Genomic DNA, 23,606 nt, shown 5'->3' with positions numbered 1-23,606 from the left:
ATTTCTGTCGCCACGCAGATCCTGCCCGATAATTTCAAAGAACTCCATGGCAATGTAAATCTCGACATTACTATCAAAGCTAGGTGGCAATCAGTGGTACGCGTGATAGAAGATTATGCGTAAAGTAACACAAGCATGAGATGGGTTACTTATGGAGTCGCGGGTGGCCGCCATCGACGCATGGGCGGCGGGTGCTGCGGGTGGCGGGCGCAAGAGCGTAGCGGCAGGGTCGGCAAGGTTGGCACGGTCACCTGGGCAACATTTCCCATGCCCTGTCGCACCTGCTCTTAACAGCCGCCCTTACTTCTCAACCGACGCTGCCAAGCGCTTGGCAAAAGACCCTAGACTGCACACCCGCTTGTCCACGGATTTATCACATCCTGAAATTCTACCATGTAGGTCTATTGGTGGAAACAACGTCGTGTATGACTACCAGGCAGGTGGCTCAATGAAGCGCTTCTTAGCACCTCTCTTACAGAGATTCGCCGCACAGGTCTGGCATCACCAGTGTATTCGTATATACAATTTTCATCCACTCAAGGAGGAAGAGAGGTACCAGATGACAAGAAGTGGATTGCTCAATAGCTGCATTTGCGGTATGAAAGTTCAAAAAAGCAATTTGACTTACTGATCGCGTTATTAATACGCATGGACACCATCCTTCTAAGTACAAGGGTCGAAGGAACGGATCCTTGGGCCGTGAGCGGCTCGGGGAATTCGGAAGACCACCTTCACAGGCGAGTTGCTCGAACCAGGGGCGCCACACAGGCTCGATGCGATAACTGCGGATACATGCGGTCTTCCAAAGATTGCGGCGTCGTGAACTCCATCACAGGCATGAATCCCAGCAGCGTGGTTTGCGCCGAAATCTAAGTCATGTGAAAAGTAATGTAATCCGTATTCTAGGTTGGTGCAACAAACATGCCTCTTGTCATACTTTCCATGATCTCTTTTTGATGACCATACAACATGGCGGGAACCGGGCTTCAACCACTAAACATCTTCCTCATAGTTTTTCCTTTTGTAGTCTCTGCCACTATTGTGGTCATTAGAATGTGGAAGAAATTCAAGGAGCGCCAATTAGCTATAGGTATGGTACTATCCCGCACGAGTCAAGTGAAGTAAATTCTGACCAAACTTATTTTAGAGGACGTACTTCTTATCGTTGCGGAGTGTTTCTTGCTGGTATTGACTGGAACATTATGGAAATGCAAGTGCTGATCTGGGGACTGCTTTCTTGGACTGACATTTCGCAGTGGTTGTAGTCTCTTATGCTGGCTACCATGCAGAGGACATCCCCGAAGGGGCTATCGATCACGAACAAGTGCTCATCGTAAGTTCAATAATCCCAAACAGTGGGGTGGCTATGCGTTGTGCCAACAATCACATTACCAGTGGCGCTACATTAACAACGCGACATACAACCAAATCCTTGGTCTCGTCAAAATCTCATTCCTGATCACGCTACTAAAGCTACGCTCAACGAATCGGCTGGTTATCGCGAGCATATGGACGTTAATTGCTGTAAACATAGGCTTCGTGCTCGCTGCCTTCTTTGCACACATCTTCAGGTGCCAGCCCATCCATAAGTACTGGCAGCCTGAAGTTCCCGGTCATTGCCATAATGACGCACAATACATCTTCGGTGTGATCGCCGTCACGATTGCCACGGATGTTCTGGTGGCATTGATTCCAGCATGGATACTCTATGATATCCGCATGCCTTTAAAGGTCAAATTAGAAATCATTGTATTTCTCTCCCTCCCACTTGCAGTTACAGCAATCGGCTGCTATCGACTGCATCAATTCATCCTCTTCTTCAGCTTGCCTTACGGTGCCTCTGAGGACTCTTACAACGTGAGAAACGCACTTACGAGCCTTGAGGGTAATCTTGGGGTGATCGCTGCTTGCGGGCCGACTATCAAATGGATCTTGGTGAGCTACAACGGGTACCCCTACACGAGGTTATCGCTGATGTCTCAAATCAAAGGGTTGGTTCATACCCTACTTTGATACAGAGCGTTTTGAGGGAGCTTATATACCGAAAACGCCGAGATTGTCATCGCTGTCACAACTACGTTCGCACGGCTATGTCAGGAGTCACAATGGCGTAGAGCTCCAAGCCCACGGCATCGACGGCACATATCCACTTAATGTTCGCAACCCATGTTGTAGAGCCGACAGCGATGCGGATAGTGAAAAGCAGTGCATTTCGGTTCCAGCGTGCAAAGATGGCAAAGACATTATGAGGACTACTGTGATAGAACGGGAAACTTCGCCGTCGCGCTAAGTGAAACATGGTCTTCCTAATTGTACATGATGAGGCGGATGACGTAGAAGAGTAGTGACATGTTCTTCAGCATGGGAGGCTATGTGTCATTGTACATGAATGTTGAGTTTGATATCGACTAGAATATTTTGACCTTCGCCACCACGCAGACTCCTAAGGTATTTTGCTCATTTCAATCTCTTTCGAAACTTCTCAAATCTCCACACCTATCGTAGTGATACCTGAACTTTGTACTGCCGCTATCCTTCGCAAGAAAGGAGCTATTCTTCTTATCTTCTTATATGACCACTTCCTTTCCTGTGCAGTTTATTTCACTCTGTAGGATCAACAATGCGCAGTGAGATCCGCAATGGAGATCGAATATGATATTGAATAAGCGTTCTCATTACGGTGCCCGTAGCATGCACCGCTCCGTCCACGGATCAGCTAACCCACCGATGAAACGATGTCAAGCTAAGCCTTGCGGCCCAGGAACACTAACAACTAGTACGCTTCAGAACCTCTTTCTCTAGAATAAAAGTGATTGAGAGGTCAAAGTAAGGACTTTCCGAATTCATAGAATCTTTTCGCGGTCACACGGCCGAGTGCCTGTCCATTTATCGTATGGCCCGCTACCGCCCACCTGTTCGACACGCCAGAAGGCCACCGACCAAATCAGATGGTGGGGGGCAGAGTAAGCCATGTGCTCACCGCGGAATTGAGAAGGCTGTACGTGAATAATAATGACGCCGCACCGACCATCGACGGCCCAGCTCTCGTTTTGTCACAAATGTGATGCGTGCAGTACGGGAAAACATAGTGGATGATAACAGATAGCTGCGAATATATGCCAGTGCTTCTGTCTAACAACAACTCTAGTAGCTAATACCCAGCCTACTAATATGCATGTCTTCTTCCCCACTCCAAGACTTAGCACTTAAACACTGCCGGACCCGGGCTTGTGTACGTCTTGCTGCCCGTGTACAAGTTGTACAAAATGCCCGCATCATTCTGCTTATACGCGCCCGGGAAAGAAACCGTACTTGGCGTCTTGCTCGCCTCCCCACCAATAACATTAATTTGCGCACACTCCATATAAAACTGCGCGCCCATACTGCTACTTGCCGAATGCAACGCAATCAGCTCACCCCTCAACAGATACTGTCCGGGAGCAATGCACTTGGGAATGGTAACAGTCTGAACACCCTGATTGGCGATCAGACGATCAACACCCCATTTCGAGCCGTCGAATGCGTCTTCCGCGATCTTGAACCACCCGCCGCCGACGCCCGAGTCGGTTTTGGCGTCGCTGACTTTCTTCATGTAGGCCATTACGGGGCCTTTGTGCGAGGAGTCGATTACGTCAGAGGGGCCGGAGGTGAGGGTGTGGCGCCAGGTTAGGGTGGCGGTGGAGCCGGCTTGGAGGGTTATGACGGTGGAGGTTTTGGCCGTGGGGTTGGGGCCGCCGTTGCAGACTATGTCGTTTGTGGAGACGTCGTTGATGGGCTGGGGAGGAGTTAGCTGGGGGAAGGGCGGGTTGGGGATATAGGATACGCACGCCATCGTATGAGGGAACGCGGACACCATCTCCTACTGCGCCGCCGTTGACGCTGACGAAGATTGTGTGGGCAGATGCCGAGCTGGCTGCAGCAGCAAGGACAAGAGGGGCAGAGAACTTCATTGTGATGGTTGATATTGCTTCGAGTGGAGGTGCTTGATGTTTCAATGTTGATCTGGTCGGGGGTACTTATAAACAATGTCTTCGCCCTGACGTCCAAGATCCAAACCCAGACCCAAGGTTTACATATATTGTATGCTCGGTGATATCGCATACAAATCTCCAAATGCGAGCAAGCCTACAATCTGCACCCCAGATGAGCGGAGCATTTCCTTCGTATCCACCAACCGCATCGCAAGCCGCCGCGGCAAAGGCCTGGAAAGCGCAACGCTATGCCAGCCAAAACCCGGATGAGAGAGACCGTGTCGCTGTAGTTGCCACGCGATTATATTAAGCAATGTAGGGCATGTGTCGAATGTTCTTAGAAGTCCTAAGCGAGCTTGACTTTAGCCAATGGCTTAGCCGTATGTAGATTGGAGGCGCCAAGCCCCCCGGGGATAGAGTGCTGCCCCATATAAAGAGGCTTGCTTGTGACCTGGTTGACTGTTGCCGCTAGTGGAGAAGTGCCGACCGGATCGCGATGTATGGGTGATTGTCGGGAAGATGGACCGCCTAGGATGCGCTCAAGCAAGTGTGATGTCTTGTAGCTCAATGTCTTCCATAGCCATTACTTCGCCCTTCATAACGCCGTGAACATAAGCTTCACCAAGCAGCTCGAACTTCTCGGCGATTCTTCCGACTTCTTGCTTCCTTATCACGAAAGGTACACATGCCCTATCGAACACAGCGAGCTCATCGCCGACTTGGGCACCCCTCGGCACTAATGCAAAGTAGCCCTTCTCGGTCACAGCAAGCCGGCGCATCTTCAAGGCGGCCCGGTACGCCGTTTGCAAGTCTTCCAGGATCTTTGCCGGTTTCCTGGTCTTGAGACTATCGAGGTTGAAGTGACCCTTCTGCCGCCGCGGGCTCATGGTCTGACCAGGTAGGGAAAGTGAGGTGCCTGTCGTGGCATCGAGGATGAGCCCAAACACCTCGCTGTGATCTGCATCAGGCGGTGCAACGCCAGAGCCATCGCGCCCAGCCAGTAGTGTGTGCAGGAAGGCGTCATAGGTTGAAGTGCCTAATAAGAGATATGTGTGTGTTCGACCAGCGCCCCGAACAAGCTCAGCATAGGATGCTAGATCACTATTGCGCCGCTGCGGATCGACGATATCCAGGAATGGGTCTTCGCTAACACTGCCCAGTATAGTGATGGTGTCGAATGCTTTACCGCTCACCGTGATCTCTTGCTTATTCTCGCTCACGATAGCCTTAGGTGACTGCGCGCCTGTGACGGGCCTACCACCCGCGCAGTATACAGCCCAAGATCTCGTCGAATAGCCAAGCACGTCCGTAACACGTGGAGCGCTCCAATCCGGAACCCACGTTGGTCGAAGCGGCTCGTCGTGATCGACACAGCTAAGCAGTTCATAAATGCGATCAGGTATCTCCGTCAGACAAGCCTCGTGAAATACCGCTCTCGCAGAAACATCGGGATTGTAGTCGGGTACGATATTGGCATCAGCTATACCCAGTACACCGTATATCTTGTCTTTGGGATTTGTCGCTTGCGCATAACGTGTAGAAACCAGAACTGTTAGCAATGTTTCTTTCGTAACGATTGACAGGCCATGTACGCGCTCTGCCTGGACCGAGTTCACCACATCAGCCCCTTGTGGCGGTAATGTTTTAACACTTGCTTTCGTTTCGTACTTCTCATCCAGCTCAGCGTTAGTAGTCAGCCAGCTGAGCAGATGCGTCTCTGCCAGATCATGACACCATGCAGCAAAGTCGTCCCAGCACACCTCGACTTTGCCGCATTTGACGAACAAATGTCTCGAAAGTACCGCTTCCTGGATGGTCCACAGTCTACCGAACCAGGGGCGACGAAGGACTTGACGGACAGCCCACCATGCTCGATCGAGGCTATGCGGAAAGCTCAGCCTTTCAAAGTCCGCTGGCGTCACTTGCGCATCTGTCCCCTGTAGCCGCACGAACACGGTCTCCATCAAATCAAATGCAAGAGCCGACTCCTCTCCGCCGTCATCACCGAGCCATATGAGTGTGTTCGTAGCATGGGTGTATATCATGCCCATCAACGGAATCTGTTGCACCTTCTCAGCGATGTTGGGCTGATTGATACAGATTTGATCCGTCCACAAGACAACACTATGCTCAGTCGATCTCAAGTGGTTCAAAGCTCCTGCAAGGCTTGCTGAGATGTTCAGCTCTCCATGTTCAAAGGATATGGTGTCTTCGAAAATCGGTGGACCCCAGACGTAGCTGAGTGCGGTGAACCACACCGGCTTGCCTGTAGCGAGTGAGACAGCATGATTCGTATGCCTGGTGTAGGTCAAAGTTCGTCTACTCGTGTTTGCTGGATTGTCGAAGGGCTGGGTATACTGCTCCTCTCTTGCAGGATGGGAGAAGTCGATGCTGACAGTGTGCAGAGTTCCCTGTAGGGGGCTTCCGGTTTCTCCAGGATGCAGCTCCAAGACGCGAATCTCGCCTTCTCCAAGGGGTTGGTAGAGCTGTGATGTTGGCTCATGCGGTGGTTCGCCACATTGTGACTTCTTCTGCGCCACAAAATCTCGGATGTGAGTTTGTGCGATCTCATCGAGCTGACCATCTACGCCACCAGGTCCTTCCAAGGTAGCAGCCTGGAATATGGATGTTTTGGAGAGCGCAGAGAAGAAGCAATTGCAGTCATCTGCCACATGAGTTAGCATGCGATATCGGCGGTATGAGCTGGGGTGGAAGCACTGCACCTAGCGCGTTCGTCGCGCATGGACACGTCGAGGCGTGCTCGATATGCTGATAGGATTTCTGAGGATTAGCCATGGTGTTGTGGTGTTGCTGGGCGTGAGGAAAGGAGTGAGGTGGCAGTTTCAGCAAGTACGACATTTGGGACTAGGCCCGACTGGGAGTGGGGGCAATCGCGACAGAGGCAGGAGTTGGTGACAACAAGTGTATGAGAAATAGTAATCCTTGCATATTACTGTGTTGGCGTTAACGAAGTGCTACTAAGACATGAAATGGCTGCTTTGCATACCTTTGTAGCGCTACCAATGAAGTCGAAGTTTTTACCCTGCTTCAACTATGCGTCCGGTGCATGCTCACGATGAGCTGCTTCCCAGGATGAGCACAGTCAGCATTCAGCTGAATAACCAGTCACTCCGTATCGCCGCTTCAGTCCAGCCCTAAGAATTGCGTGATACCATGACCTTTAGCCTGTCCAGCCTTGCCCTTCTTTCTCCTCTTGCGCTTCTGCTTGGGCTCGTCATCCTCACTGCTGTCATCCATATCCTTATCGCTATCGTCGCTGTCTTCGCTATCGTGATCTCGCTTGCCGTTGGTAGTCTCCTCGTCGTCTTCATCCACATCCTGCCAGGTCTGCTCGCCCCAGACTTTGACGGTCTTTCCACCACTGCTGATCATGCGGCCGGTGACGTCGAAACCCAGACCAATGACGCTCTCCTTGGCCAGCTCGTCGTGCTTGAGCTCAGCGACAACCTTGTTTGGGCCGAGCTTAGCAAAGCGAATGTCTCCGTTGCCCAGTCCTACGGCGATGTGCTTTCCGCCTGGCCCAACGCCGTCTGGTACGACAGTGAGGGAGTCGAGGCTCTCGCCGCCTCCCTTAGAGCGGTCGACAATGATGCGCTCGTCTTGGTCATCCCAGACTCCGCGCTCCCAGAGTGTGAGAACACCGTCGCCTGCACCAACGATGACCTTCTCGCCTACGCTTGAGCCCTTCTTCGGCAGACCGGTCACAATGACCGAGCTGAGCAGCTCTTCTTCCTGGTCCTCACTGCGGACCATGACACCTCTCCGCAGATCGGTGACGGCCAGTGTGCTTCCTCCTGTTGTGACCCATTGCTTGCTAAAACCGCTAGTACTTGCTTGCGTGGGCGGTAGAGGTGTGAGGGAGGAGACGTAGTCGTCATGGGGGCGGTGTGTATTCTCGGGCTTCAGGGACACCTTTTCGCCGCCCTTGAGATTCCTAATGTCGTAGATGTGCAGGTTGCCCGAGTCAGTGGTGAGGATGAGGGATTGCGGAGAGAGACCGTAGACGAGGGTCGGCGCATCGATGCCGCCATTCGCGCTGTCGGTGTCAGTGTCGCTCACGTGATGGTCAATGTCTGTTGTACTCACGGATCCAGCGGTACAGCAATCTTAGCCGTCACCTGGCCCGTCATGCAGTCTGCGACCTTGACGATGCCATCTGTGCCTGCCGAGTATAGCGACGTGCCATCGACGCTGTATCCGAGGGTCCGACAGCTTCCCTTGTGTCGCCGTGTGTGCCAGACGCTGTCTATGGTGCCGAAGCCTTTCTCGGACGCGATCGTCTCATCGTTGTCGTCGTCGTCGCTTGCGCCCGAGGGCAGCCTGTATGTCTGCACATGGCCGCTCGCCAAGCCTACAGCGATGATAGGCTCTTCCGGGTGGATCGCCTGCACAAAGATGTCGTGCTCCACCGGGAGCGCGCACAAGTTCTCGAACATCTTGGGCCTAAAGATGATGTGGGAGTTGGTTGAATGCATTTCGCGACAGCTACAACTGGAATTTTTGTGGAGCCGCGGCTCAGCTGTTGCAGGGCAGGTGCAGCCGATGGCCTTGGCAGGTACATTCACACGTGGCGGGCTTTCACTTTCCCCCAAAGTCCAACACCACCTGCTGCAGCAGCCGTGCGCAGTCCATTCAGGCTTGCGATTCGCCTAAGTCTGCCCTCGTCAATCGCACCAGTACTTCCCAGATTCGATTGGCACTTGTCTAAGAAAACTTGGGTAAAGTCACGACCAAGTCATTGAATACCATCAGGTTTCTTACCTTGATCCCTATAAAAAAACCCCCCATAATTTCGAACGGCCGTCCTCTTCATTTCCCCATCTTATCTCAAAGAAGCTGGACAGCACCGTAAACCGGGTCTGCGGACCACAAGTGCTTCCCAAGCAGCATCGCGAGGACCTCGAACGAGTTCTCCCTCCCAATCACGGCCATGCCATACAACACGCTTCTTCTCCACCGGGACTTTGATCTTCATTGCCCCATCATAACTAGTTCTTGGCCAACGACGTGAGAGGAAGGTCAACGTTCCTTTCCATGCGTTAAACCTCGTCCGGCAATGCAGCCGAATCACGTTTGTTAATGATTGGCTGTGAACCTCATCAACATTTACAACCATGTCCGCCGTTGTGCATCCGGCGCAAAGACATCCGACATCGACATGTGTTAAAGAGACGTAGGAAACCGTCGTTCTTCCAATTGACAGGCGTTAGATCTACCTGCAGTAATTTAATACCTAATCCGCCAACATGCGTGCCTCATCACTTCTCTACGGTCTCGTGGCCGCCGCATCCTCAGTCAGCGCATACCACCACGCAAAATCTATCAACTACACCGTCGTAACCGGCATCTTCCAACAAGACGATGCCGCAACTGACCCCTCAACCTTCAACTTCCTCACCAGCAACTTCGGTCTAATCAACCGAACCTACCCCAGCGACTCTTCCTGCCCAGACCGCAAGCACTCAACCCAATGGCAACGTCTCGCCCACTACATCTCTACCCTAAACAGAAAGGCACCGCGCAATGAACGCTACACTCTCTTCTTCATGGGCCGCCACGGCGAAGGTTTCCACAACGCCGCAGAATCCTACTTCGGCACCCCAGCGTGGAACTGCTACTGGTCCGAACTCGACGGCAACGGCACCGTTACCTGGGCAGACGCAAAGCTCACCATCGACGGTATCGAGCAAGCGAAAGTAGTGAACAAGTTCTGGAACCACCTCATCAAGGACGAGAAGATCACTCCGCCCGAGACTTTCTACACCAGCCCCCTGTACCGCTGTCTCGATACCGCCAAGATCACTTTCGAAGGCGTTAAGCTACCGCGCAAGAACCCCTTTGTGCCTGTTGTCAAGGAATTCCTACGTGAGGGTATTAGCGCGCATACTTGCGATCGCCGACACAGCAAGTCGTTCATTAAGAAGAACTTCCCTGGCTTCAAGTTCGAGAAGGGTTTCGCGGAGGAGGACCCATACTGGACTGAACTCTTCGCTGAGCCGCGCGCAAACCAGGATGCTCGTTCCAAGGCTGTGCTTGATGATATTCTCAGCAATGACGATAGTACTTATATCTCCATCTCATCGCATTCGGGTGAGATTGGAAGTTTGCTTCGTGGTATGTGCCCATTCTTTTAACGTCGCTTTGGCAAAGTATACTAACAAAGCCTCAGTCCTTGGCCATCGCGAATTCCGTCTTTCGACTGGAGCTGCCATCCCTGTTCTGGTCAAGGCATCGACACTCAATGCTCCTCCGCCCGCTACTACGACTCTGCCGTATACACCGCAGAAGACGTGCGCGGCGCCGCCTGCGATTCGCGACTCGAGCTGCAATGACTGCTCGTGCTGTACTTGAGCGCGTTGTTTAGTTCCGGATGTAGACTGAAGTGGATATAGATTCGAAAGTTAGTACACAATTTCAGCCACCTGAATTCCAAGCTCTTGCATTGTGTTCTAGATGCGTCCCTTCCAGCTTTCATCACGGTCCATGTCGCTTGCATCCCGTGCCGTGTCTTCATCTTGGCTTCCCTTCCCTACTTATGAGTAATCGTCTTCATTCGTGGAAACACGGGGAGAGTTGTGAATCTTACTATAGGTGCCGTCCGGCATCGGTAGTAACTCCGCCTGAACACGGGGTACATACGCTTACATAGTAAACATGTCACTCGCGCACGTCTATCCCGTGCCCTGGCGACCTCATGCACGATTCCACCCTAACCTATTCCCAACGGCTACCCAACCACCGAACTCTATTCCCCTCTGCCTTCAGCTTTGGCATGTCACAGATAAGTTACTGACCTCACCGATTGGTTCGTCGCCATCGACTCTGTCATAGTTCATCGTTCATCGTTCCCTGCGTTCATCTAGTTCATCATCGTCATTGTAGTTTCACTTGCCACCTCCATAACCCTCCATACACTACAAGCCTCCGTCACGCTGCACCCCTCTTCCCTGCCCAACACCCAACCCTTCTTCCCACCATCGGACCGTTTCATCTAGCCGCAGCGACGACGATGATCTTAGCGATGATCTTAGTGAACTAGGCATCCTAGGTCCCGCGAGAAGGCCAGACTGGCGGGTGGTACGCTAGCAGCTAGGTTATGATCGCTGAGAATCGGGCCTTTTCACGTTCTCGCACTTTCGCGCTTTCGGACTTTCGGGGGTCTGGGTAAGCTACTGTACTGCTAGGGAGGAGTGAGTGGTGATAGGTCAAACGGCAGGAACCGGTGTTCGTGAATGATTTGGAAGGTTTCTGTGGAGATTTTGGTAGTGTAGAAGAACGGTTGGGATGAGGTGTTAGGGTAGTGCGACGGTCACCGGTCGGGAGTTTTCGGCGGAGTGTTTTTGGTTGCGATGGAGATGTACATGCAGATGATGGAGTTGGGCAGCGAAGGGATGCGTAGGTGGTAGATCATTTCGAAGGTGATGCTGGTACATGAGGTGATGGTGAGACGACTATGGCGGTCAGAAGAATGTCTGACGATGTCACAATGAGGGATGATGTTGCTGCACGTAAGCTTACACCCCCCTGCTGAGGTGGTCTGAGGCTCTGCGGCAGTTGTAGTCTGGTAACGACAAACTTCCTTTTTCTCAAAGTGCCAGATGCGGAAGCTTAGTGTTTCGAGACGAGAACTTAGGCTTTGGGTAGCGCGTCGCGCTGTATTCGTCGTCATGGCGTATAAGTAATCAACGTCTGGTATGCCGCCCACGTCGCAGACAGTTGATGCGACATATATAAAAATCTTCTTAGCGTCTCTTATTAACTATAATACCAATATCTACAGGGTATTCAGGAACGTCATGTCGCTTCAGTAATGTACAGGGATGGGGTATACAAAAATGATGGCCGTCAGCCGTGATGCGGCAGTTAGTGTCGTCGCTTCCCTGCCGTGGTATATTTCGAGTCAAGTATGGCCCAGCCCTCGAGCCGCTGTGGGGCGGTGTGTTCTCAGAGTCCAGATGAACCTGCTTTTTGATCTCGGTAACCGCGGTTGCCGAAGCAAGTCGTTCGCATACTTTTTCGGTTCATCGTGGCTTTTTCGTGGTGTTTTGAGGCCATAGTATTTGCTTCTTCGTGCGGCTTTGGGAGTACCGCGGAGGTGGGGCACGGTCGCTCAGACGGATCCGTGGAGTTGATGGCATTGACAGTGAACACGATGAAGAGTGTGTGCGGACGCCATCACACTACCGTCTGGGGACGCCATCGAAGTCGCACCCTGCAAGGTGCTTTGTTATTGCTGCGTCTCAAGCAAGGAACTCATCAATGCGACACGGGTCCCTTCCGCGACATGGATAACTTCGCATGTCTTCGTAATGACAAATGGAAAAAGGTGAAGTGGGTATATTGCTGAAATTCATCATCTGTAAGGCGCAGACAGAACCGATCCCCTTTCTTCATCTGTAATGTAGAATGACTTGGAGACCATAATGCCGTTCTGGAAGTCGACTTCTTCCGCACTGCTTCGAGCGCTCTTGATCCTCAAACTCCTCTGACTATCGTTGTCGGAGTTGTCCACACGCGTACTCTTCTTCGAGTTGGGCGGAGCCTTGCCGCCGTACCAGTTGGATCCATTATGCGGGGGCTCATCGTCTGAAGTGCGGGTTTGTACGGTGGCGGAGAGTTTGTACATGTCGGGGCGGAGCTTGTCGGCTTTGGAGTTTCCTGCGGCGTTTCCGGGTAATGGGGCGGTCATGCCATATGCGGATGGACGGTAAGCCCCAGTTGGGCGGGTGGAGAGACCAAGCTTGTGCATGGCGATGAAGAACAATGGGCGAAGCGTTGCGAGACTACCGGCAGTAATAGCGAGGCCTTGCTCGACCGATGACCAAATGGCGATGTCAAGTGTGGACCCTAACAGCGTTAGTGCTGGGCAACATAAACAGTAGTACGGAAACCTACAGAGGAAGTCGGGAGAGTTGAAGTAATGAACAAAGGGCATGCGCGCGATAACCGCAGCACTTGCGATGCAACCCATGGTGATCAATGGGATCAAAGCAACCTTGGTCCTCCTCTTCAACTGCAAGTGCCATACCAAGAATCCCGGAATGATAGCGAAAGTGAAGTCGGAGATGATACTGAAGATACTGTAGACGTAGCCGAGAGCGGTGATGACTGTATTGTCGACGCACTTTCCTTCCTGCGAAGTGCGGTCCCACATGTACGAGATTGGGTAGCACTGGAAGAGACAGACGAAGAAGAAAGTGCCTCCAGCGATGATCGAGACGCCCATGGCACTGTAGATGATCCTGATATTGTTAATAAATGTCATCACTACTTGAATTCGCTTGAACGCTCACCATGTGTGTAATTTTCGGATACTGATCCGCAGGAGAAGGAACCCAATGGAAAGCTTTGAACAGATCATGGAAACGGAGTAGAACAGATAGCAGAAGTACCACGCATGCTTCGCGTTTTGGACGCTCTCGATGGGCAGGTCATGATGGTGATGTCCGGTTCCATAATGTATACCGATGCAAGACGATGTGGTGTACGAAATGAAGAAGAGCTGGAGACCTAGTTAGGAAGCGGCCCAGTTATCGCATCGATCTATACTTACAGTTGCGAGAACCATTAACCAATCATCTCGGCCAAATGCCTTGACCATGCAGACGCGAACATATATCCTCAAGCAACAAGCCAGGACTGCAGTGGTGACGAAGGCGATGTTGACGGCGAGCAGCTCGGGGCCTCTGTTGGGGACAGCCATTGTGGTGTGGTATATTGTCAAAGCAGTGGACGCTCATACAGCGAGGAGGAGCCCCAGAATGAGCACACCGTTGGGTCGGTAATGGGGGGCTCAGGATCTTTTACGCAGCTAGACACTTGACCGAATAAGCAGGGTGGAGCTATAGAGGACACCACATAACCAATGCCGCCACGAGTGAAGTGGGTCTGCGGGCGGGCTCCCAGGACTCGTTCCAGGGTCTGGTCCGTTTCAAGGAGCGACCATTACCAACAGGGTCGCTGTGCCGTGAAGCTCGGACGCGGAACTATGGATTTGGCGAAGTCGTTCATGCGTTGACAGGGCTGTCCGGGGACGCGTAGAAGCTGACGGCAGTAGTGATGACTGCCGCAAACGAAATTGTTCATTGAACTCAAATAGGGACACGACAGAAGGGGATAGGAGTAGGAGATCACCGTACACCATCTGGGCAGCCTCGTGCATATCGCTGGCTTGTACCTCGCATGGCTGGAACGCCACTATGGCTGGAAGGCAGCTTGCAGTAGCAAAACTCAAAAGCGCGGGTTGGGCCACGGCAGTGGTTGTGCCTGTCCTGCTTTTGGTGGTGCCTAGATGCGTCCCGCTCGAAGGAGTTTCGCGATGTTCACCGGCCACGTGAAAGCTAGCCGAGAACAGGATTAGTCACCGAAAATCTCGCAAGGGCTGCACCTTCCGTGCCTTCCGCTTCCCAGCTAGCTCGGACGACCACTGACAGTCAACACTCAACCTCACAGACTCCTCGGAGCTCCCACTTGCTGCCGCTGATCGGCTGCATCATCGCGCAGTATCTCTTTAACCGTTGGTTTCAGCTATTCTACGCTGACTGCCGACTCTCTCGATGAGGAAGTGCTCTGCACGTCTAAAGACGGGAACTTGTAACCGCTAGCCGGGCAGTTCCTGAACCTGCGTGGAGCCCCACTGACAGGTTTGCGAGAGCGAGAGTCCGCCGACACCACTGCCATTCTACTCCCACGATGACAGTTATCGTGGCTCATGGCGTTTAAGTCTATAACTCGAGACTGTCGCCATACTACTCAGGTGCCTCGGCTTCTGTACACTGAGTCTGCAGGGTTTCACGAGTATCTAGTGTGTGGACTGACTCGTTGCCGCGGGCATCGGCACTTGCTGTAGGCACTGGAGGACCTGGATCTAGCCCAAAACTTGCATCATCGGCCGCGGTACCATCGTCCCCTAGATGCAGAGTCCGTCGCACGAACAACAATGGTTCGCGACTGAAACCCAGCTTTAGGAACTGGTATACAACAACGGCTAGTCGTCCGAAGGTCTGTCAGTTGCTTGTCCGACGACTACTGCTTCAATATTTCGACGAACAGGCAGCGGAATTGAATTCATCGAGGGTAACGCTGGATGGCAGGTCGATGCGACCCCCATGCAGCGCCTCAGCAGGTCAAAATCCCAGATGTGGACCCCGAATCCACAGAACAATGGCGACATGAGCGTCGCATGCATCAGGGTAGCACAGCACTTCCAAGTTCCTGGAAACAACTCCGCAACCGTTTATCTCCCGATGCCACGCCTGTCCGGCCCTCTCAACGTCAGTTGGTCTCAGCTCAACGTTCTTCCCGTTTGGTAAGTTCGTCTCAAACTGCCGAGGAACGTTCTCCAGGCCTCCCAACGAAGGTTTAGGCGTCCGGCGGAGAAAGCTCCTGGGAAAAAACTCCGGCCTCCAAAGTGGCGACCTTGTATTGACGTTCGGACAGTAAAACGGTGTTCCCCTGCCAGTACGACGAAGAACTCTCCATACCCTTGGCCTGCTGAACCCACCGTCGAGCCGCCCTATCGCCGCATTTGTGCAACCCTTGCAATCGGGAGCAACGATCCTATGATTGACTGGGTTGAGTGAAAATCTTGAACATTCCTGGATGACGCTCGCAAGGTTCAGTCATTGCAACTAAACTTTGGTTAAAATCTGAGTAGGTACCTGCTGGGAACAGACGAACTTGCGGGCGTGCGATCTAGTTCGCGTTTATGTCCGACGTCCTGATATCCGTATATGCGACGGCGACCGTTATGCCTTCAAACAAGGAAACCTGTCAGATAACTGCTAAAGGTCTGACGATTGAAGTAGGTAGGTGATATATTGAGCATTTGTTGTCACTGTGTAGGTATATCGGCGCCATGCAAGACACGGACATGTCGGAGGCCCTGCAGCTGCCTAGTCCGAATGCGTTTTCTGATGCAGCTGCCAGGACTACTAAAATAAGAGGCGAATATCACAACCCGAACAAGACACGGCAACCCACCATCAAATGAACTGCCGATCTTGAAAGTTGTACCAAGATGAGGCGTACATACACACACCGGCACATGATCGACACAAGAAGCATAACACGAACATCATCACCCTTCAAGTACACCCATCCTAGAAGCATCAAACAGCACTGGGGTATTGCTGTTACGGCCGTACCGAGGCATCCCATACTTTTGGAGTAGTTTATTGACATGTGCCAGCTAAGACCACTACCTTGCTTTTGCAGCACATCTTCACTTTCTTATCTTCAGATAGCACAATACATTCAAGCTTTCGCTTCTTGGAGTAGGAGGTCCATGCGAGAACCTTTATGGTTGCTTCTTCGCCTCCTCCGTTCTCCTTTTCCTGTGATAAGCAATTTGCTTTTTCTTATGCAAGCATGCATACATGTATGCGCCTAGGCGGCACAGTCTCGGGCGCATCAAGGCACGACGCGCCCACCCACCAACACGAACGCAGGCCCCGGAAAATCCTAGCGGCTACATCCCGCAGCCGCCCCAATCACCTCGCCAGATAATTCTCCGCATTGCACCGCCGAAGGAATGCCGTGTGGGTGACAGCGGCTGTGGCGTAGGTTGTTTCGATTTGTAGATGGTAGATTATCCAACCGCTGGAGGACGGCTGTGCCACTGGTAGTATGTTTCGTACGTGGTGGAGACATTGCGGCGTGGTTGGAAAGGTATTGTATATGAAAGGGTGAATGCGAGGTACAGCGCACGCAGTGTAATACGTACCCAACCCTAGGATTTTTCAAGCATCGTCGGACCGAGTATTACTCAACCAAACTGCGAAGTCAGCTTACAGCGACACGTCAACTTGCGACTACACGCGCATCTCAACAACACAGCACAATATGAAAACCGGCCTCTCAATTTTCGGCCTCATCGCCCTCGCATCTGCCTCCCCACTACCCACGCCTGCACCCTCAGAAGCCCTCCCACTCGTAACCCTCTCCCTCATCGGCTCACCCTCACACTACACACTCGGATCATCCCAAAGCCCACAAACCTCCACATCAACATCCAACAACGCATGGTCGATACATATACCCATCGACGTGTCCCTCGATCTCAGCACACGGCCCGAACACGTACAGGCCATCGAGATACTTGGGGTAGAGAAGGGAACGGATCTGCAGGGAGAGGCAGTAGAGAGGGATGATGGGCAGGTGGTGTGTAAAGCCAGTTTGGGGTGGGGGAGTGAAGGGGTGGTCGTGAGGATGGGTGGGGAGAGGATTTTGCTTGATGGGGGGAGGGTGGGGAGGGTTACGGGGGTGGTGTGTTGGAAGGAGGGGGTTTAGGGTATGTGTGCTTGACGGGTGGAGTCTGAGTGAGGGAAAATGAGGGAAAGGCGGCTTGGGGATATTTTCATTGCGTTGGCGTACAATCTTCGCATACGCCTTGGATGGCGTACTTTGCTTTCGCTCCGGCTTCTACAGGCGGAACTTACAGTATAGTAATATAATCTCTTCAACATGCCTTGCAGACCTACCTCGCACGTAAGTACATTATCATAATCTTCATTTACTACGCCCTATAACTCTGCATCAGCTTCTCCACAATACTAATACCCATCTGCTCATCCTCGTTCGGCGCTTCATCAGCTTTCTCTTCCTTCTCAGAAACAAAGCCTTCCCTATGCATGATCTTCTCCATCATCCTAATCCCCCTCAACTCCTGCAGTGGCGGAATATTCTGCACGCCCTCGGGATCCACGTTCTCAAAATCCACACCTGTGCTAGGCTTAACCGCCCCCCCTACCTCATACAGCTTATCCGGTGTAACAACAAAGTCACACTGTACCTCTCCCTTCCTCATCGGCATTACCTTGTCCACGCCTAGCGTTGTCTCGTCAACGACCTGACAGTCATGTGCAACAGCCACAACAGGTGTCTGCGTGTGTAAAACGCCTAGGTCGGCCAGCAACGCCCATTGTATCTCGAATAGATTATGTCCTTCCCAGATTGTTACGCCTTGCGCGTTGAAAACCAGACCGCCGGTGACACATAGGTCTACTTTGAGTCCTTCATCACGCAGCTGCGCAAGCGATACCGAGCGTCCTATGCCTGGTTTCTCCATGCCGTCCAGACACGCGGCTATTTCGTATTTACTCTCGTTTATTCGCCCGGGATGTAGTAAGAAAAAGCCTCTGCGTAGTCGGTATGTAGCGACTAGCACTTTCTTCCCGTCTTTCAGGGCGCGGCATCGCAGGTTTTCGAGGCTGTTGTCGGGCGTGACGAGGATGACGGCGGCGGATTGGTAGCATGGTAGCGTTACTAAGCGGGCGATGGCGGATGAGGAGCCGGTGAAGTCGGGCACGAAGGAGAGGAAGTCGTGGTTGAAGCGCGCGTCGGGGTGAGCGTGACGGATTAGCGTGCGGTAAACGGAAGCCCAGATGAGCTTGCGGTTGGAGTCGGAGTCGGCATTGGAAGGAGGGGCGGTCATTAGGAGAGTGAAGCGAGTGACGGGTGGCTATATGCCTGGGTGTACGTGATGCTGGGGGAACCAAAGGCGGGTGAGGAGTACTGTAGGCGCCATGCCACGCCGCGATGAATGGCGGGGATGGTGCATTTGTCTAGGCTGACTAACCGGGCCGCCTCATCATCCCTCGTCGACATTCTTTCTCACCCCCAACTACAAAGGACTTGTGAATTGACTGCCAGTATCTTCCTTCACGATGTACAGATGTCGCTTCGCGGAGGCATGGCAGGATCCCGGCTTCACCCGCCCGCGCGTCATTGGGGTAAAGTTCCCGCGGCGGCATGCGCTAAATCGGCTACATGATTAGGCCCGTCATATTACCGAAGAGTCACATATCTCGAGGCCAAGACGCATGCAGAGAAGATTTGAGTATTGTGACTGATTATCTGGGCACATGTTAAACGGCAGCTTCAATGGAAAAGCACGAAGAAATCGAAATGCGGACTGCGGCGACACCATCCAGCCGCTCGTCAATGGAAGCCAACAAAGCAACGATATCAGAAGAGCGCATTACAGAAGCAACGAATATGGATTCCATCAACACTGGGCCGCCAGTTCTCGAATCGTTAAAAGCTAGTGAGCATCTCGAAGCTGAGATATCAGACACACAAGAGGGGACCAAGAGTACAGTGAAGAAGAAGTTACCCAAGCGCGCAAAGGCCCTTGAAGTCTTAAAGTGGTTCGTCAAAGACCAATGGTTCCTCCTCGCCATGGGCGCCGTCGTCCTCATATCCTCTCAAGTCCAAGTCCCAGCCTCCCAGCAGCGCACAAAACGAACTGTCATCACATACCTCGCCGTATCCGTCATCTTCTTCATCAACGGCTGTACACTGGACACCCGGGTCATGCTCGCCAACTACATGCGCTGGAAACTACACATCTTCGTACAACTCCAATGCTACCTCGTCTGTTCCGCAGCCACCTTCGCCATCGTCAGCCTATGTGCCACGAACCCCAATTTCATGGACCCATGGCTCCTCATCGGCTTCCTCTTCGTCGGCAGCGCACCAACAACAATGTCCAGCAACGTCGTCATGACACGTCAAGCCCACGGCAACGCAGCCCTCACAGTCGTCCAATCCGTAATCGGCCAGTTTCTCTGTCCCTTCCTCACACCCATCATCCTGCAAATGTACCTGTCCACCGGCTCCTGGTATAGCAAAGTCCTCCAGCGCGGCTCAGGCTACGCCGGCATCTACCAACGTGTATTCATGCAACTCGGACTCTCGCTCTTCCTCCCCATGCTCGTTGGACAAATCGTCCAACGCCTCTTCCCCAAGGCAACGAAAAAGGTCTTCTTTGAGTGGAAGTTGCTAAAGCTATCCTCCATCGCCCTGCTCACCATGGTATGGCAAACCTTCGACCAAGCCTTCTCCTCAGGCGCTTTCTCAGCCGTCAAACCCTCCAACATCATCTTCATCGTCTTCATCACAATCGCTTTGTATTTCATCTGGCTGGCTATCTGCTTCACGGCTGCGACCATGTGGCTGCCGAAGAAAGATGTGATTGCTTGTTGCTATTGCTGTCCTGCAAAGGCGCTTGCGATGGTCGTGCCACTTACGAGCGTTATGTATATCAACATTGATCCTGTGGATCAGAGTAAGATGCAGATTCCGGCGATTATCTTTCAGGCTTTTCAGGTTGCGATTGGGGGGATCATGACGATTGGGTTTCGCAAGTGGATTAGACCGGAAGAGGAGAGGGAAGAGGCAGAAAAGGGTGGGGTGGGTGGAGAGACGAGATAGGGTTGGGAAGGCAGCATGTTATATTTGCGAATTTCCTCATCTGTGAGACTATCTCGTCATCTGGGTTGTTGATGTTGTGGAGATTGTGAGTGGCTCGTTCTCGGAGCTGCGTGTCAGCTTCTTTCTTCATCACCGGGCCTCCCCATTGGCACTGACTCGAGGTTGGAAAGTCGAATTTGGTGGACGCTTTTGATGGGTGGAAAGATCTATACTATGCGCGAGCATCCCTCTCTTCCCTTACTGTCAACTGTGGCATCTCAAGACTTTTCGCGACCACCATCGCTTGATCTTCTCATCTCGGCCATCATTCTCACTTCCTGTACTTGTAAAATAGTTCCGCCATGTTGTATATAGTAACCAAGAACGCCGCATATGCCTTATATCACCAATCTCACCATAGCTCCTCCTACTCAAGTAATGCAGCAGCATCCATTCGGAATCTGCCCTTGTCAGCCTCATGCCCATCTTCCATCCGTACAGGAGATACGTACGCATTTGCATGTCCCAAGAAAGCCATCGCAAGGACACTCGACGCAAGAAACCGCTGCGGTAGTTCCATCCGCATTCCTTACTTCCTTGACAGATCGCTCGAGACTGACCTGTGTTGTTGATTAGTCCGTGATGTCTTAAGATGGGATGAGATGGCATACTGCAGCGGGTGACGCAAGCGCAACCGACGCAGCAACAACCGCAATGATAGCCGAGAGCTTCATGATGTCTGAATAGTATGCGATGCGAGTGCCGAACGAATAATCGAGCAAGTAATCCCAAAACCGACAGACAGGTAGATGCAAAAAAGTTTCCCGTGTTGTGTTTTGATCGACCCGAAACCCAACAAGAATTGAAAGAAGCAAGTAACACAACAGAATCCAGTCCAGATCGACAAAGGACAAACCAGCGCGTTCTTAAACAGCAATTCCTTCTGCCCATCAACCAATCTACTAGTCACGGCATCCACCAAGCGAGCAAGCTTGCTAGCTCGGCTCCAAACCTTGCTGCCCTGGTTCACTTCATCAATTTACATATTGCGTACGACATGCACTCCGGTTCCCCGCGTGCGCGCCCTCGTGGCAGAAACCATATCTGCGGGCGCTGGGCGAGATTAACTGACAACCGTGGGAGCTGCGCATGCGCGTCGCGCAATAAGACACAGGAGCTGAGCGTACTGGCGGGGTCCGGAACATCGGAACATTACACACTATGCCACGACCGACGAGCCGCGACACAATTTTTGATTGTCGAGAGACCCGGGTAAATGGTAGACAAGCCTGGAGTGCATTGCCATGTCCATTTCGGCTGGACCTCACATACACCATGCGGTCGCGAGCGGCAGGAACGGAACATTTTTGAATAAAGCGCACTGCACCTAATCTATCTATACCACCGTACTCTCCTTCCTCATTGGCCTAATGCAAGTATATCCCTTCGTTAACAAAGAATAATATATGCAGGGCGGGTGGAGAATCTAGATCGAGCGACACTCCCGGCGGAGTCCACGTGTTGTCTTGTTCGCCTGGCGCAGGTGCCGACAGATAGCCAAAACCCCCTTTTGATGTCGTTTTGCGGCGAGGCCATGCTGTGGCACGGTGCGGCGGACCCGAAGACCTGTTTCGCGTACGTTATTGTGAGATGCAAGTTCTGACCTCGGGATGGGGATCCATGTGCGTCATCTTACGATGCGTTTGTGGGCAGTTTGATGCATATGTGATTATTTGTTATCGCTGGTTCAGCCTACATCAAGGATAATGCTGGAAGGAGATCTAGACTTTCGAGCATCTACATTTACCGCAGCCCGGAGCTAGTGTTGAGTACATATACGAGTATGCAGTCGCCCTTCCAGCTTCTACCATCGACTACTGCATGCGCAGTGTCTTCACCGACAGAGTTTGGAGCTAGCGGTGTCGCGACGGAGTGACAGCGCTGTGGCGCGACGCGTCGGGTCTTGGATCACGTTCATGCTCTGGCTTGGTACAGGCGGCAGCGAAAGTATGTATAGGTGGCCTATGTTATTGCGAAGGGAAGGGGAAGTGGACGGCTTGGTTGAGGTAACTTGCGGATAAAGCAGCGCATACACGAGGCTCTTGTTGATGATATTGAGGATCTAGATGCAGGCAGTCTGGATGCAAAAGCCGCCCTGTGTCCATCCGATCACGTGAAAAAGATATTTTCCTCATTTCACGCCCCAGCTCCAACGACATCCCGTTCAACTTCCACACACTGTCACATTAGGACTACATCAACACCTCCGCCCATAAACTACATACCCGTTCCGTCCTCGACGACTGCCACCATTTCTGATCTTATCCGCTTCCGCTTCCCACCGTTTACTTGCACCAACCCGTGGCCTAGGTCTCTGCTTATACCCTCCCTTGCACCATGACCCATCGCCTTCGTACTCGAACTCAATCCCCAACCCCCGTTTATCAGGGTTATCGAACCTGTCCAGCCACCTATTCAGCTGTGCATGACTATCCTTTGCACCAGCGGTATACGACAGAATGATGCGTATCTTGCGCATCGGTACAGCATAACTATCATATGCTCCCGCGACCTGGAATCCGTCGTTACTCAGCTTCTTCAGCTGGGCCTGAGACAGGCGGTTCAGGAACGTGACAACGGGTGCGAAGTTGTGGTTGCGCACTGTGGTCGTTATGACCGGTGCGTGGAAGAGAACCGCATCAATGTACTCGTCGCAGAGCTGTCTGTTTACTCCTGCGAGGCCGCAGCGTGTGACGATGTTGCGGGCCCCAGATTTGAGCGTTGATGTGTTGTCTGACTCTAGGACGTGCTTGTAGATTTCATCTCTTAGCTCTCGTGGGAGGGCGAGGAAGGGCGGTAAGGTGGTGTTGACTGAGCGGGATGGTATGGGTGTGTTGTTAGATGCAGTGGCTTTACGCGCACGTTTCTTGGGCGCTGGCGCGGTGTTGGTGTTGGAGACTGGGTTGGCGGCTTGCTCATCCAGTTTGCGCTTTGAACGTCTGAGTCCTGGGGCTGCTGCGGTAGTCATCGTATGATTCTATATGGGATTACACCAAATTCCACATGTGTGCTGCTGGTAAACATATACTATACCGTGCCGAGGCGGGCGTGGTGATCATCCAGGCAGCAGCAGGCAGCGACGCCCGTTGAGTGCGACTGGGAGTCGGCCCGACTGTATCCGCTGGCCCCCACCAACTCCAACGGCCTTCAACTGCTTTCATCCCAAACATCTCCAGAACCTTATGTTGCGATGGTTCTTATCCGAACGCATGTTCTCGTATGTGTGTCGCATCGATTGCGATACAGATTGATGGCTTGATGCAGGTTGCCCGTCAGATCCAGCTTGCATCTCATCTTCAGGCTCCCCTCACCGGCACCTGTTGTGTGCCATCGCAGTACCAGCGTAAAATACCCTCAGCG

The 23,606-nt window shown here is 52.5% G+C and overlaps 9 protein-coding genes across 9 annotated transcripts; 4 read left to right on the top strand and 5 right to left on the bottom strand.

Annotated features, from left to right (window-relative positions):
- Positions 1-912: 912 nt before the first annotated feature.
- On the top strand, positions 913-2,290 carry BKA58DRAFT_452518 (uncharacterized protein; the record flags this gene model as incomplete). Its single annotated transcript, XM_046174428.1, has 4 exons — positions 913-1,090; positions 1,257-1,333; positions 1,396-1,935; positions 1,991-2,290. The coding sequence occupies exons 1-4, from the start codon at positions 970-972 to the stop codon at positions 2,288-2,290; spliced, it is 1,038 nt and encodes a 345-aa protein (XP_046029301.1). The 5' UTR covers positions 913-969.
- An 828-nt stretch (positions 2,291-3,118) lies between these two features.
- On the bottom strand, positions 3,119-4,277 carry BKA58DRAFT_377321 (glycoside hydrolase). Its single transcript, XM_046169606.1, has 2 exons — positions 3,828-4,277; positions 3,119-3,775 (listed from the first exon to the last, which is right to left on the bottom strand). Exons 1-2 carry the CDS (start codon positions 3,948-3,950, stop codon positions 3,200-3,202), a joined length of 699 nt encoding a protein of 232 aa, XP_046029300.1. The 5' UTR covers positions 3,951-4,277; the 3' UTR covers positions 3,119-3,199.
- Positions 4,278-4,510: 233 nt separating this feature from the next.
- Positions 4,511-8,428, bottom strand: BKA58DRAFT_398519 (heterokaryon incompatibility protein-domain-containing protein; the record flags this gene model as incomplete). The annotated part of the gene is made up of 3 exons (XM_046171490.1): positions 4,511-6,636; positions 7,145-8,028; positions 8,079-8,428. The coding sequence occupies 3 exons, from the start codon at positions 8,426-8,428 to the stop codon at positions 4,511-4,513; spliced, it is 3,360 nt and encodes a 1,119-aa protein (XP_046029299.1).
- An 810-nt stretch (positions 8,429-9,238) lies between these two features.
- Positions 9,239-10,343, top strand: BKA58DRAFT_398518 (histidine phosphatase superfamily; the record flags this gene model as incomplete). Its single annotated transcript, XM_046171489.1, has 2 exons — positions 9,239-10,106; positions 10,162-10,343. 2 exons carry the CDS (start codon positions 9,239-9,241, stop codon positions 10,341-10,343), a joined length of 1,050 nt encoding a protein of 349 aa, XP_046029298.1.
- Positions 10,344-12,003: 1,660 nt separating this feature from the next.
- On the bottom strand, positions 12,004-13,773 carry BKA58DRAFT_96312 (uncharacterized protein). Its single transcript, XM_046176288.1, has 4 exons — positions 13,546-13,773; positions 13,286-13,494; positions 12,888-13,234; positions 12,004-12,839 (listed from the first exon to the last, which is right to left on the bottom strand). Exons 1-4 carry the CDS (start codon positions 13,693-13,695, stop codon positions 12,346-12,348), a joined length of 1,200 nt encoding a protein of 399 aa, XP_046029297.1. The 5' UTR covers positions 13,696-13,773; the 3' UTR covers positions 12,004-12,345.
- A 2,926-nt stretch (positions 13,774-16,699) lies between these two features.
- On the top strand, positions 16,700-17,282 carry BKA58DRAFT_452514 (uncharacterized protein; the record flags this gene model as incomplete). Its single annotated transcript, XM_046174427.1, has 1 exon — positions 16,700-17,282. Exon 1 carries the CDS (start codon positions 16,836-16,838, stop codon positions 17,280-17,282), a length of 447 nt encoding a protein of 148 aa, XP_046029296.1. The 5' UTR covers positions 16,700-16,835.
- Positions 17,254-18,722, bottom strand: BKA58DRAFT_377305 (uncharacterized protein). The gene has a single exon (XM_046169605.1). It carries the CDS (start codon positions 18,424-18,426, stop codon positions 17,509-17,511), a length of 918 nt encoding a protein of 305 aa, XP_046029295.1. The 5' UTR covers positions 18,427-18,722; the 3' UTR covers positions 17,254-17,508.
- On the top strand, positions 18,694-20,328 carry BKA58DRAFT_96267 (SBF-like CPA transporter family-domain-containing protein). The gene has a single exon (XM_046176287.1). The coding sequence runs from the start codon at positions 18,876-18,878 to the stop codon at positions 20,205-20,207; it is 1,332 nt and encodes a 443-aa protein (XP_046029294.1). The 5' UTR covers positions 18,694-18,875; the 3' UTR covers positions 20,208-20,328.
- A 447-nt stretch (positions 20,329-20,775) lies between these two features.
- BKA58DRAFT_436164 (uncharacterized protein) lies at positions 20,776-23,214 on the bottom strand (the record flags this gene model as incomplete). Its single annotated transcript, XM_046173393.1, has 2 exons — positions 20,776-20,806; positions 22,472-23,214. 2 exons carry the CDS (start codon positions 23,212-23,214, stop codon positions 20,776-20,778), a joined length of 774 nt encoding a protein of 257 aa, XP_046029293.1.
- Between the last annotated feature and the right edge of the window lie 392 nt (positions 23,215-23,606).

Source organism: Alternaria rosae (genome assembly GCF_020736505.1).
Source record: "Alternaria rosae strain MPI-PUGE-AT-0040 chromosome Unknown BKA58scaffold_2, whole genome shotgun sequence".
In the NCBI taxonomy this organism is placed as follows: Eukaryota; Fungi; Ascomycota; class Dothideomycetes; order Pleosporales; family Pleosporaceae; genus Alternaria; species Alternaria rosae.
This window is presented reverse-complemented; position numbering and strand designations above follow the sequence as displayed.